Source organism: Micropterus salmoides, unplaced genomic scaffold, assembly GCF_014851395.1.
Source record: "Micropterus salmoides isolate LMB-PRFRI ecotype aquatic unplaced genomic scaffold, ASM1485139v1 Ms_hic_scaffold_2, whole genome shotgun sequence".
Classification (NCBI taxonomy): Eukaryota; Metazoa; Chordata; class Actinopteri; order Centrarchiformes; family Centrarchidae; genus Micropterus; species Micropterus salmoides.
In genome coordinates this window covers 42,065,698-42,080,676 of record NW_024041150.1, presented here as the reverse complement: position 1 = coordinate 42,080,676, position 14,979 = coordinate 42,065,698, and the positions used below count along the sequence as shown (strand labels likewise).

The following is a 14,979-nucleotide window of genomic DNA, read 5'->3' as shown; positions in this document are numbered from 1 at the left end:
CTGAACACAGGAGTGGCACCAGGAATGGAGCAACGACGATCAAGCGAGGATGGAGTGGAGAACCGGGGTTGAAATACAGGCTGGGATGAGGTTGATTACTGGCAGGTGTGGCAGGCTGACGAGGTGGCTGATGAGGTGCAGGTGTAGGTAGTTGGCTGGGCTCAGGAGCAGAGGGAGAGAAGAGGAGAACACAGGGAGGCAGGCAGAGCAAAACAATGGGTGAAATAAAGTGAGGAAAAAAAAGGTAAAACCAGGACACTCACCGTCAGCTGGGCTGTCCCCACAACATGCGGTCAAGTTAGCAATAATAAAAATGCAACATCCGGTTAGACTTTCAAAATAAAACTAGTGGTTCTCCTTTTGAAACGTCCCAATTTGGTCAAGGCACCTAAACTACTTGGTCAGGGTTAAAAAATATAACTTGCGTAATTTCGTGTAGTAGACCTAAATTTATTAGTTATGCATTTTAATAAATTTATAAGAATTGATACCCAATTATGAATTTTTATTCATAAAATCTAAATTTGTTATAATCCTAGAGTCTCCGGACCTCTAGGTAGTTTTGAATAATTATGCAATTATCACTAGTGATCAGTTAGTTAATAATCGCTCAATTATCTTAAATCAGTCAGTCAGTCTCATATCTAAAGGGTCAATTTTCTTGGCAGGAACTAGAAATAGGCAACACACACAGCTCTTGGTTATATTACAGTGAATTTATTCTCTAACTAAGGTGATAAAAAGATGGTTGGATACAGGGAACATAAACATTTGCTGAACAATGAGCCTGGAGGTTCGATTGTGGGAAGCATTTGACTAATACGGCATAGAAGAGCTAATGAAAGTAAACTAATGTCATAATTTAGGAGTTAAAATGGACATCTGATCACAGAACGTGTGTTAAGTCTTACTGCTTGTCGACAGCCTGCTTTTGGCCTGTTGCATGGGTCCCACGCTAGCTGCCCGATCCTGGCTTTTTTGCAAGGGATTCTCCGGGGTTCTCCGTGTCTGATTGAAAACGCCTCCTCCGTCTGGCAATTCGGCTGTTTTCAGGTTTCCTTCGTTGTAGCTGGCGAGACCACGTGGCTTGGTCTGACCTCGGTGAAGTTGGCTCGACGAAAAAGGCTTAAAATGGAACTTGGTCGTTCCTGAATTAGTCCGGTGTAACTTAACGGACTCATAACTTTAACAAACAAAAGAAATAAAGAAAATAAAACAAACTGAAGGCAGATCGATGTCGCGGCACTTCAGGTGTGTAGCTTCAAGCGAACAAAAGGCCTGTTTGTTTCGCTGGCCGAGTCTGGGCGTTGCCTGGCGAGGCACGCTGCGCGCGTGCCGAAGCGTCCAGAGGGCCGAGCAGAGTGGAAGAGAGCCAACAGCGAAGAGAAGAGAGCTTTTGTTGCCTGGGGCGTGGTTCCCCAGGGGGCGTCTCAGGTTTCCCAAGGGACTGCCTTTCTAAACTTAATGTCTAAAGAAAAGAAATCTATTTGCACGTATTATAATATATCAAATATTTTCCACAATCGAACCTCAATGGTTGAACGGTTGTACTGTTCTAAGCATTTGGTAACAGGAAACAATTGTCACATTATTGGTCAGGATATTTATACATGAGGAAAGCTTGGATTACATTAGATGAAGGAGTGTCTTGCTGAAAATAAAAACGCTGCACAAGTAACTTCTTTTCAGCACTAATATCAACAACAGATAGCAACAACAGTTAACATAACTACTCAAATAGAGGCAAACGTAATCAGGTAACTAAAGATTTAATTAAATGCTTGAGTCTTGGAGACTGCAGTCCTTTTACATTGAAAGTTCAGCTGTCCTGGACAATGTCACACTTAGGTGAGACAAGGAGTATCCCTTTGATGTGGTAATAAAACAAAGAATAAGGTCAGTTGCCACGGAAACGTGTGTGGGGGGCCAGTTTTGATAGGCTGTTCAGGGAGATGCCAATGGCTGGTTCGTGTCCCTTTGTCAGTTTAACAGTCAGGCCCCGCGTTATCAGCTTCGGAATCAAAGAGGTGCCAGTTTTATGGTCGGGATAGCACTTAGAGAAAGCAACTTTGACCCCTCCCCATCTTCTCTGGGGAGGAGAAAGGAATTTAGGGTAGCTCCAAATTTATTCAATGTAAAATGCACAAATGCACAAATTCACACCGTTGTTCACTACATTCGGTAACATTATTTATGTAACTCACAAACCATACTTAATTTAAGTGACTTCATTACAAACACGCAATACTGACTTTTGTGACCAAACACTGGTCTCCTGGGTGAAAGTCCAGTTTCTTCCCTGTCCTGCCTGGAGTATTAGGAGCTGGATACCATCTTGTGGCAGACAGATTTTGCTTTAATTTAGTCCTTTGTCGTCTTTATTAATTGTAATTATGTATATATGTAACCAGGCACCTAGCTTTAGTGTAAAAAGCCCTCAGGCTACAACCATCAAACCTGTGTCTCAGAAACTTCATGGATTTCGGGTTCAGACATTAATGTTTCCCTCAGGAAGAACTGTAATAAGATTGATGATCCTCTGACTTTTAATCTAGCGCCATCATCAGGTCAACAATTTAATGTGTCCAACACTTTGCTTTATGACCAATACCTGCAGAACTAATGACATTCCCATCAGCCCCTTTAAGAACAGGGTAATTCTCAACACTGATAGCACTGGATCTGCAGGGGATGGAGCTGTGTCTTGGGAAGCTAGAAAACAATAATAATATTTCATCATAATGAGCAGTGTCCATCTCTGCGATCATAAACTAACTGTGTGAGTATTGGCCAAAGAATAAAGAAATACAGACAAAGACTAGATTTTTTTTTTTGCATGCACTAATAACGAGCTGGGACTGTTACTGAATGTAACACGGGAGTGTGGCGGCGGAAAACAGACTGGGAATCATCACAAAGTAAACAGCAACATGCCCAGTACAAATGTAGGCAGAATATTTAAATAAAAACACCAACTCAAAAACTCTGTCAGTGCACACAGTGTCTGCTTTGCATGACTTATAAGACCCAATCAGAGAGCCGAGCGTGAGCGTCTGCGTCATCGTTTCTAAAGTCCTCCGTTTTTGCCCGTCTTCACTAAAACTCACTCCGGAGTTTCGAAACGGAAAACGGGATCGGCAGTGTTTCCAAACTTCTACGTTTTAGATCTTCGTTTCCGCCATTTTAGTGTGGAGGCACAAACGTAACAAAAGGTCTCCGTTTTGAAATAAAAACCCAGAAGTGTAGATGGGGCCTTATGCCGTGTTCGAGACCGGTCAGAACTGGGATATTTCCCAGTTGAGACTTCCGACTTCCGACATCAAAGCATTCCAGGTGCATGGTGGTGCATGACGCCAAAAGTGAACGAAAATCATGGCTGACAGTGACAAAGTGTACACACCGGTTGCACCCTCGGCAGTACTTTAGGTGTTAATTAAAAGGATGGCAACAACTGACATAAATAGCTCATACATTACTAGTTCTGTGAACCCCTCTGGCTATAGAAGTTAGTAGCCCTCAAGTCAGTCAGTGTTTTGCCATTTTTAACAATAACGTGCAGAAAAGATGACTTTATGAGATTCTTTACTGTAGTCAGCTACCTAATGTGCAAAACATATTTCTTCATCAACATACATGCAGAACAGGTTTTACTATATGACCATATGTATTATTTTAATTTAAATACATGCAAATATACTTTTTGTTGCCTTTTAGTTTATGGTTTACCATTTACAATGTGTGCTTCCAGAGAGGCTGACATTGTTTTCTGACGTCATTCAGCTGCTACTCGTGAAGTCTCCGATTAGTTTTTCTTCGAGTTCACAAGTAGGAAATCCAACTTCAAGCGGCGTTCCAGGATAGTTTTTCTCGTTGGAGGTTGGAAATTTCCCAGTTCCAAGTTGCTTGGAACGCAGCATTAGTAAGATGGGACAAACATTTCTTCAATGGCTGATCTGTAAGAACGATCTGTTCTGTCCAAATTTTTGTTATTATGCTACTAGCAGGTGTGCGTGTGTGAGTTTCTTTGCTCTGCTTCCTGATCTGTCCCTGAGTGGTTGGTGTTTGTAGCCCCAGGTATGTGAAAGGAACACTTTCATGCACATCTTTACCTCAAACAGCTGATTATAATTTATTACTTTCTGTTTGAAGCACTGTTAGGAACCCTCTAGGAAGCCCCTCCTGCCCTGTGACTGGTGTTTGTTGTGCCTTCATGGCCCATCTCATGGGTGGTGAGTAGGTTAATGGTTCTAAATGTATTTTAACACAGTAAGGTTGAGCCTGGCTGATTGTTTTCGGCGCTTTTCCCGTTCCCTCCTGTGTTTAGACCTCTGCTGTTTAGCCCTTTTGGTTTGCTAGTTTGATGTTCAGTTTAGTTCTGCTTTGCCCATTCAGTTAGTCTAACTTGTATTCATTTAGCTTTATATTTGATTTACATTAATTGGACTCTCTCGTGTGGGTTTTTTGTGATTCAGTTTGCCATTTGTCCGGCCAACTGGGTGATTGTATGTTAATTTGTTTGATTCCTATTGTTTTTAGTTTATATTTTTAGAGCAGGGTGCTATCTTGTTGGGAGGGTAGGTACCCTGGCAAGGTCCCTTCACTTTTTTGCAGGTGAGTAATTGCACGGGGACACAATATAGACTGCGCAATTTTGCCGTGAGTAATGCTGTGAGGTTTGCAGTGCTGCACTTAAAGTGGGTAGTGGTAGCACTCCTGGGCACTCCTCAGTGTAGTCTGCCTCTCCACAAGTGACCTCTACTTAGTTTTGTATAAAGTTATTTTGCAGGGGCTATATTAAGTTCCTGCTTTATCTGAATTTATTTTGAGGTTATCAAATTATCAATTATCAATCCTACCATTTTATCAGAGTTCTAATTGTGTTTCCTTTTTTTTCAGCACTTCCAGCTTCCAGTTTGTTTATTACTCTTGCTTCATTAAAAATAAACACATTTGGTATTTTGAAACACACCTCTGCCTCGTCAGTAATGACCCTCTGTGCCCTTTTTCTACATTTTCTCCTTTTAATTATGGTTCAAATATATAATAATATATTTGAACCTTAATTAATTCCCTAGGTCATTAAATTTGTCTTTTATTTAATTCCCCCTTCCTGGTTTTCCAAGCCACATGTGTTGCCTTCAAGTTACCATTAACAGAAAAGTCTGGTGTTTTATTACATTATCCTTACTGTTGAAATGAATAATATTGAAAATGAGTGGTTAAAACCTAATACAGATGCCAAATACACAAAAACACAATGTATTCATCTTAAAGCTGGAGAGTGTTTAGTGAGAATCAGTGTCTCCATCTTCTCTGAAGCTACAGTGTGTCTGCAATAAAACCTCAGACCAATCCGAGTGTGATTTCTCTTTAGTTTTGACCTCACTGCCGAGCTGCACAAAAGGAGAGCAAACTTCTGTCAGCGTCTGAAACTCACTGACTGTGTCTGCCTGATAGAGAAGTCAGTGCTGAGAACCCAGCTGGAAGTCAAACAGGAAGGATTTAAGAGTTCAGAGCCTGATGATGATACAAAGACACACTGAAATGAATTAATGCAATAAATGAAATTTATTTAGCATTGAGGCAAGAAAAAATAAAGACTTGTTTGAGATTTTTAAAGAAACTCTATGACTGAGGAGGATTTAAATTTCTTTGTCGTCTACTGAGGGAAAGAGGGAACTCTGGCCTCCACTCCAGCACAGTAGGTGGCGGTGATGCACCTCGAACTGAAGAAGAAGAAGAAGAAGAAGAAGACTGCGGAAACCTTTGATTTGTGATGATTTTCAGTCGGACATTATTGTGTGCAACCGAAGCAGTGCCACCTGGAGGCCACTGAAAAAATACGTCTCTGGTCAAACTTGAGACTTTCTCGGGAACAAATGGAGACAGTCAACGTGCTGTTTGTCTCCTCGGTGGACTCTGTGGACTATAAACTGTCCAAAACAGAGATCCTGAGAGGATTCATCGCAGAGAAACTGACAACAGCCGCGCAGGAAATCTTCGCGGTTGTGGAGAGAACCGTAGCCGGGTACGAGGAGGAGGCTTCGGGTCTGAGGCAGGAGATCGACCGGCAGAGGAGGCAGCTGGAGGCGGTGCTGCAGCCTCGGGTCTCTCTCTGTAGGACAGGTGAGGAACAACTGTTGCTTCAAAACTGCACCAAACTCCATTAAAAAATCTGGTTATTTAATATAAAAATCTTAACCAGGGGTTTCCTGGACCATGATCTTTTTATTTTTTAATAGAGAATTTTTAATGAGCTAGTTTTCAGTACTTTTAATCTGCAGTAAGATTTAATCACAGTTAAATTTCACCCTAATGGGAACAGTGATGGAAAGTAGTACAGTACCATGTTGTGGTACTTCTTTGCGCATTTAGATTAACAAAATATAATAATCAGATGGGTGAATATTTTTATCTATTTAATATTGATTTGGCAAAGCTGAAGAACAGAGCTCTGATGGTGATCTAGTTTTCTTGCATTAAAAACAAACCCTGCTGTCTGTTTCTGATCCAGATCACCAGTTTCCTGTCTGTGAGCCGGCGGCTGGAGGAGCAGCTGAACTCCCTGCAGAGGAGGAGCAGCACAGATCTGAGCAGAGTGCGTCTTTATATCCACTTTAACATACTTTTCTGCCGCTTGATACTTCAACTCAACCACAGTTTAGAGGCAAATATTGTACTTTTACTCCACTACCTTTTATTTAATACATTTAGTTACTATGATGCAAAATATAAGAATTATAGTTTAAGCACTATATAAAGTAATTACAATTAGCTCCACATTTACCAGCTGTAAATCTATCTGGTTTAGGCCTAGCTTACAGTGTTATTGTTGAAGTGTATTTTAAATTGTGTGATAGATGGATAGATGTATGCTTATATCTACTAGGCAGGTTATAGTCTATCTCTTTCCACCTACCCTGTAGCCTATGTTCAGTCCTTCTGGTCGCTAACAGAAAATTACACAAAACATGCACGGCATGGACAGATATTAGTCTGGACAACAAAGATAGTACTCCACAGTGAACAGATGGTCTGGAAGAAGGAGAACCACAAGCTCCAGCGACCACAGGGACTGCACATAGGCTAAAGTGTAGGTAGAGAGCTTTTTTACAGTGTGGTAATAGTACTTAATTGCACCACTGTACTCTTCTAAAAGGTTAAAGAAGAAAAGCTGCATGAAGCACATTTTGTTGTCTCAATACATCGAATATAGCAAAATACATTTTTTGACTCTTTCTCCTTTAACGTTTTTTTGTTCAGATGTGGAGGACTCGGGGAGCCGGGACATCCTAGGCCACGCTGAGGAAGAGGAGGGTGAAGATGAGGAGGAGGAGTCTGCTGAGGAGACAGTACAGAGAACCAGCCTAGATGAGGAGGATCTGGGGAACCCGGATCATCAGATAACAAATACAAGGTTCCACTATTATATAATGTTACCCAGTATTACATTAGTTATGTATTTAAGGGAATAACGCTGACACACAGAATTAAATTGAAGGATTTTTATATTTTTTTAATTGTTTGTATTATTTCCTTGCAGAGGTCAGTCTGTGAAGAGGAAGCACAGGAGGCGGAGTCATCTAGACCTCAGAGTGGACTCCCAGAGCACAAAACGAGGTAAGAGTCCAACAGAAAAGTGTCCCGTCAGGATGATGGGAGCATGCGTGGTCCAGTTTATTAGGTACAGCTAGCTAGATTTAAGTCATGTTACAAATTCTCCTTCATGAAGGGTTAAATGTTCGGTTGATTATTTTGGAGGACGTAGTTTGTGCTACTGTACAGAGAGGTGTTTGTTCTTTCTAGCACTGAGCAATGAGGAGATTATGGGAGGTGAAGCAAACGGTGTGTTATATTCTCTGCTTTCATTCAGGTTTTTTGCTCTGAATGTTTGGTTTATTACCTTTTTGGATGGAAACTTGTCAGAATGACTGACTTTTTTTAAACGTTTGTGTCCTTGAACGCTGTGATGGACGTTCAGGTTAATGGCTGTTTACAGGAGCAGCACCTGCAGGAATGATGTTGTCTTTGTTTCTCAATGTTGCCCCCATGACCCCCTCTGCTCTAGGTCTAGGGTCACCTTTTTCTAAAAGGTACCGACTCTGTGTAAAGATTATTGCTTGTTTAAATAGATCAGGCAACAAAGGGTGTTTTAGTTTAGTGATCTGGTGACAAATGTTACCAGATGCTCACTTTTTAACAAAGGTTTGTTGAAGCAAGTTTAAAGTAACCCATTGATTTTATTGTGTTTGACTAAAGAGCATTGTAATTAATACATTCACACATTTTTTGTAATCTTCTACGCTTTTTTTTTCCCTCCAAAATATGTGACTACAAATGAAAAATGACACAGAGGAAATATTCGACCCAGATTTAGTCCATTTACAAGAAATCGTTCTGATTCATCGTGTATCTGAATCTACTGTTAAATTCATTCAAAGATCTCATTTTACAACTTACAGTTTTTACACTGACATATTTGCAGCTGTGTAAAGGTCAGTGTGGATAATCATGTCTTGGTACACCGCCCCGTATATTAGCTGAATCTCCTGCATCTCAACCTCTGTGCAGAGTGGCATGACTACAGTCGCCTTTTCTACTGTCTTGCTTAAATGCACAGTGGCTGGGTTTACTACACGTCTTCCAGCAATGAGCTCAACAGGAAGACATTATGCTGGCTGAGGTGTCTGTTCACTGCAAGCTATTCGTATAAATGTCTGTCTGGTTGGGGATTAAGCGAGGAAACCTGAATGCATGACTATTTGACTTGGGATGCACCGATCCTATACTGATGTCAGCCTGATTCTGACTCAAATAGCTGGATCGGGTACCGGTGACAAGGGGCTGATCTATTCAATTCAATGACGCGCAAACTACGCAGTGCATCAGCAGTACGCCGGTAGACCTGAACATTTTGCTAGGAGAGCTAACTGAGCATGGATTGAGCTACTTGCAATATCTGCAAAACCAATATTTCCCCTGGTGGCTGTAGCACAGCAATATATAACATAACCATCTTAATCAAGCATCTCCAAAAGCAGGAAACAATGTTTAGAGCAAGCCTTACACATAAAATGATTCCCAGTCTCATCCTCACAGTGAGGTAGACAGGTTATTAGGTTGGTATTCTATATAACAGCTTTCTATTGTTTGGCTGTGCTTCCTGTTAGTGTTTCCACACCACTTAGCACATATGCTAATCTTTCTGCTCAAGATCCAAGTATGGAGTAAGTTACATTCTGACATGTTACCCGTCTGCGTGTCGTGGCAGAGCAGTCGACTCCGTGCTGTCGACAACTGCAGGCACGTCGCGGTTCCTCGCAGGTCTATTTCAAGCAGCCGACTATTTAAAAACGATAAAACATTCATTGTGTGCTACATCAACGGAATTATCCGAAAGTCCTGCAAGGTGCGGACAACTCGGCACAACATCAGTGAAGCTGGGGCTCGGTCTCTTCAGCGAGTGTTTCTATTCTCCACCTACACGCACACACACACACACACGCTACGCCTACACATGTGCACTGACCACCCAGGGTTAGGATTACAGTTCTGGATTTATTCACTCACGTTAAAAACATTTAATTAAAATTTTATTCTTTATACATTTTTATTTACATCATTAAACATTAAATGTATATTGTAATAGCCTGTATATTAACTTATTGGGAGGAAACTGGTAGTTCTGTGTAAACTGAGCACCCCCATATCACCAAAATGGCATGATCCTTGTTTCGCTGCGAAGCTCCCGCCCATCGAATCTTCGACTATTCGGGGTCAGTCTTACAACATTGCATGTCTCTCAAACTGTCTGCTGGGATGGAGACAGAGGCTCCACTGTACAGTTTTTCTAAGAGGTTTTTCTGCCGAACACCAAACCACTGTGCTTCACATACAGCATATCAGCTGTATTATTACGTGACCACATCCCAACCTTTTGTTCTCCTAAAATAGTGGCATTTCAGCACATATTCACATGTCCATTGCATACTAAGAGGTTGATTGCCTCTTAATCTTTTAACTTTGCTGTTCAAAGGTCTTTGTGCCACAACGCGAGGTGTTTGTTTCTTCATCTTGCTCTGACTCTGAATCACGGGAGTCAAATAAAGATGAATGCTTCGGTCATCTGCTGTTTGGTGGCAGCAAGTAAACATTTTGTCCTCATTAATATGTTAGAATATCCCCAAAACGGTCTGCGGTGGTCAGTACCTAACAAACGTGGTCTAAGGAAGGAAAAGTGGTGAGCTGGCAACGGGGTCGTGGACGGCCAAGGCTCATTGATTCATTTGGGGAGCGAAGGCTGACCCGTGTGGTCCAACGGACGAGCTGCTGTAGGTCAAACTGCTGAAAAAGTTGATGCTGGTTCTGATAGAAAGGTGTCAGAACACACAGTGGAGTCCAGGCCTGGACGGGTCAGGGAGACCTTCTTATAGCTGATCGTTGTATATTTCTATTCACAAACAAATTATTAAAGTAACCACGACAACCTTTGTGTTTTAATTCAGTAGGATTTAACAGCAGCACAAACTACATCCTTCAAATGATCATATAATTTAAATTATACTGCTTCCTGTTGTCTGAAAACATTTCTAAGATTCTTCCGTCCCATCTGCTTGCTTCTTCACGTCTAAGATCTTAGTAGTCTCCCACAGACATGTCTCTGTGTATACCGTGTGTGTGTGTGTGTGTGTGTGTATATATATACACTACCGTTCAAAAGTTTGGGGTCACCCAAACAATTTTGTGTTTTCCTGAAAAGTCACACTTATTCACCACCATACATTGTGAAATGAATAGAAAATGGAGTCAAGACATTGACAAGGTTAGAAATAATGATTAGTATTTGAAATAAGATCTTTTTTACATCAAACTTTGCTTTCGTCAAAGAATCCTCCATTTGCAGCAATTACAGCATTGCAGACCTTTGGCATTCTAGCGGTTAATTTGTTGAGGTAATCTGGAGAAATTGCACCCCACGCTTCCAGAAGCAGCTCCCACAAGTTGGATTGGTTGGATTGGTTGGATGGGCACTTCTTGCGTACCATACGGTCAAGCTGCTCCCACAACAGCTCAATGGGGTTCAGATCTGGTGACTGCGCTGGCCACTCCATTACCGATAGAATACCAGCTGCCTGCTTCTGCTCTAAATAGTTCTTGCACAATTTGGAGGTGTGTTTAGGGTCATTGTCCTGTTGTAGGATGAAATTGGCTCCAATCAAGCGCTGTCCACTGGGTATGGCATGGCGTTGCAAAATGGAGTGATAGCCTTCCTTATTCAGAATCCCTTTTACCCTGTACAAATCTCCCACCTTACCAGCACCAAAGCAACCCCAGACCATCATATTACCTCCACCATGCTTAACAGATGGCGTCAGGCATTCTTCCAGCATCTTTTCATTTGTTCTGCGTCTCACAAACGTTCTTCTTTGTGATCCAAACACCTCAAACTTGGATTCATCCGTCCACAACACTTTTTTCCAGTCTTCCTCTGTCCAATGTCTGTGTTCTTTTGCCCATCTTAATCTTTTTCTTTTATTGGCCAGTCTCAGATATGGCTTTTTCTTTGCCACTCTGCCCTGAAGCCCAGAATCCCGCAGCCGCCTCTTCACTGTAGATGTTGACACTGGTGTTTTGCGGGTACTATTAAATGAAGATGCCAGTTGGGGACCTGTGAGGCGTCTGTTTCTCAAACTAGAGACTCTAATGTACTTATCTTCTTGCTCCGTTGTGCAACGCGACCTCCCACTTCTTTTTCTACTCTGGTTAGAGCCTGTTTGTGCTGTCCTCTGAAGGGAGTAGTACACACCGTTGTAGGAAATCTTCAATTTCTTAGCAATGTCTCGCATGGAATAGCCTTCATTTCTAAGAACAAGAATAGACTGTCGAGTTTCAGATGAAAGTTCTGTTTTTCTGGCCATTTTGAGCGTTTAATTGACCCCACAAATGTGATGCTCCAGAAACTCAATCTGCTCAAAGGAAGGTCAGTTTTGTAGCTTCTGTAACGACCTAAACTGTTTTCAGATGTGTGAACATGATTGCACAAGGGTTTTCTAATCATCAATTAGCCTTCTGAGCCAATGAGCAAACACATTGTAGCATTAGAACACTGGAGTGATAGTTGCTGGAAATGGGCCTCTATACACCTATGTAGATATTGCACCAAAAACCAGACATTTGCAGCTAGAATAGTCATTTACCACATTAGCAATGTATAGAGTGTATTTCTTCAAAGTTAAGACTAGTTTAAAGTTATCTTCATTGAAAAGTACAGTGCTTTTCCTTCAAAAATAAGGACATTTCAATGTGACCCCAAACTTTTGAACGGTAGTGTATATATATATATATATATATATATATGCTCATCTCGCTAGTTCTGCTGTATGACAATGACCTTGTGTGTGACTGCACATTGATTAGATTGAAGGTTGATCCCGTGCGAGGTCACACTCACACTGAAGAACTCGTGAGACCAGACCATGAACATGTTCTCCTTCATCTACTCAGAATTTCTTTAATGTGCTATTTTTCGTGTCTTTGCTGCTTTCTTCTATACTACAATGGCTGGACGGCGTCTGACCTTCAACACCCCAGAGGCTCCTCGTGAACATGGTCTGTCCCAACGACCAGTTTCAGCCAGTCCCCCAACAGACGACAAGCTGCTGGCTGCTATCAGTGGGTTGTCTCGCCAGCTGACTCAGTTTATTGCCGATGCGAGCCAACAGTTCTCTGCACTGAACGCCAGAATGTTGCCCATGGAGGAGAGAATGGCTGTTCTCGAATCCAACAACTGCTCCGGTGTAGATGAACGCAAGAGGAAAAGACGGGTGAAGAATCCAAAAATCGCGGTAAGACTCGGTCACTACTAAAAGCTACAACCGGCCAGAATCAGTGGAAATTTGTTCACGAGTGACTTTACCGTCTTGCCTTATGTCACAGGAGGCGGTCCGTCGCCTGCACAACTCCGAGGCAAACTGCAGGCGCTATGATGCTGAGCAAGGGTAAGGTTTACAGAATAGACATTTATTCTGCTGTGTACAAGTAAATGTTGTTTTTAATTGTTCTTTGACAGTACGTTTGTTTTCACAGACTGTGTTCACCTTCTAACGAGGCGGTCACGTCCCACTTGGTTGAAGCTCTGCAAGCAAGTCCAGATTTACAGGGTGTGAATAATGACGCCATTTTGTGTATGTAGCCTAACGCTGACTTTTCTTTTTCTTTTTACATTCACTGGGGCTATGCTATTTATTTTTTAACACACTCAATTTTGTTTTCCAGCTGCTTGTAAGACCCATTATGAGACAGTACGCAGAAACTTCCGGTACAGTCAGCCAGATCTTGCTGACAAGGCGACGGCCATTAAGAGTTCTGCCCGGTGTCGGTCGAGAAGGAAGCGGGTAAGATTTATTGCATTAGATCAATGTGACGATATATTTCAGTGAGATTTGTGCAGCACTGACTGTCTGTTCTGTTTGTTTACAGCTGCTGGCAGCGAGGCAGAGTGTACTGGCGGCAGACGAAGTGGCGCTCTGGAAAGGCGTCACTATAGATCTGATGTCCGATGAGGAAGACGGCAGCTTTGAGGGGGTGTCGGGGTGGATTGTGAGACCACCGAGCTTCCGCAGCCAGGAGCTCACCGACCTCTGTGCCACGCTGCAGGCAAGGCTGGAGGCCAGTCCCAAGTACACAGCGTTGCATCACAGACGCCTGCATAAGGGGCCGTACTCGGACAGAAAGCCTCCACCACATGACTCTGAGGTGGACAGACATTTCATCCCGCAGCCCAGCTGCAGTTGATGTTACTGACTCGATTTATTTGTACATAGTTGTTTTTTTGCATTTGCCTTTTAAAAATAAAATAAAACTCTTACTTTTAATCACCATGTGCCTCAAGGTCCTTGATTAATATAGGCTGAATACAATGTGTAACGTAGGTTATATCACAGTAAGTGCAGTATTTTTTATACAGGCTTACTTATTATACATAACTTTAAAGTACATTATTGTTAGTAATGTAAGGGAGGAGTTTACCCAAGCCTGTATTATAAAGACCGAGGTGACCAGTAGGTTGATCAACCAAACAATCATGAGGCCAGTCTGCTGTTGCTGCTATGCAAATGCAGAGTTGTTATCACCTCCTCATAGCTCCCACTCATCCCCTCCTGTTGCTAATATGGATGGACTCGAGTCACAAAAATGATGACTTAAGACTGGACTTGACAAAATCAAAGAAGACTTGCGACTCGCCTTTGACTTGAACAGCAATGACTCGTCACTTCACTTGGACTTGAGCCTTTTGACTTGAGCTGACTTGACACTCCCCATCCCCGAATATAAATTATGATGTAAAAAAAGCGCATCAACATAACGCGGTGCTCAATTAGACGGGAGCGTGTGGCTTCCTCCAGCAAGAGGCAACAATCACCGACCGTCTGAAGCGCGGCCGGCCGCTCTGTGGTCTCCTGTTCCTGGCCCTGTGCGACCCACTCCCTCTCCGGGGACCTACAATGGGTTGTGTAGCCTGTAGGCCTGCTACCGGCACGCTGTGAACGGTTCGTGATCGTTCCCTCCCTCTGGAGGAATTTTACGCAGAGGCTAATCCATGCACAACAGCTGTGACGCAGCGCCAAGCAACTTCCAAAATTCCTCCACCTCACGGAGAAGAGAAAGGTCAGGTCGAAACAGTGTAGAGAGACTGCTGCAGCTGTTGTGTGAAGCTGCTTCCACGGATTCTAAAAACAAGTTAATCAAGATAAAACGATAATAGCGCTGTGTGAGACAGTCGTTTTATTTTATGAATCCAGCGCACCCCTTTACTTTACAGCTGAGCCGCTGTATAAAAGAGCCCCCTCAGTGACCCATCCCTCACCCAAAACTGTCAACTTGGGGGAAACTGTGCTGCTGTCATCCTCTTGCACTCTAGATGCTGCTTAAAGTTAATGATGTTGGATTATTGTTTCTTATTTCATGGCCTATATGGGA

The 14,979-nt window shown here is 42.4% G+C and overlaps 1 protein-coding gene across 2 annotated transcripts; it reads left to right on the top strand.

Annotated features, from left to right (window-relative positions):
• The first annotated feature begins 5,847 nt into the window (after window positions 1-5,847).
• Window positions 5,848-13,874, top strand: LOC119911599. Of its 2 annotated transcripts, none has more exons than XM_038730514.1 (9): window positions 5,848-6,126; window positions 6,515-6,598; window positions 7,264-7,417; window positions 7,544-7,620; window positions 12,592-12,845; window positions 12,937-12,998; window positions 13,087-13,160; window positions 13,276-13,394; window positions 13,480-13,874. In XM_038730514.1, exons 1-9 carry the CDS (start codon window positions 5,880-5,882, stop codon window positions 13,792-13,794), a joined length of 1,386 nt encoding a protein of 461 aa, XP_038586442.1. In that variant the 5' UTR covers window positions 5,848-5,879; the 3' UTR covers window positions 13,795-13,874. The 2 variants fall into 2 exon arrangements, with proteins under 2 accessions (XP_038586442.1, XP_038586441.1); XM_038730513.1 differs by having other exon boundaries at window positions 13,087-13,184.
• Window positions 13,875-14,979: the final 1,105 nt, after the last annotated feature.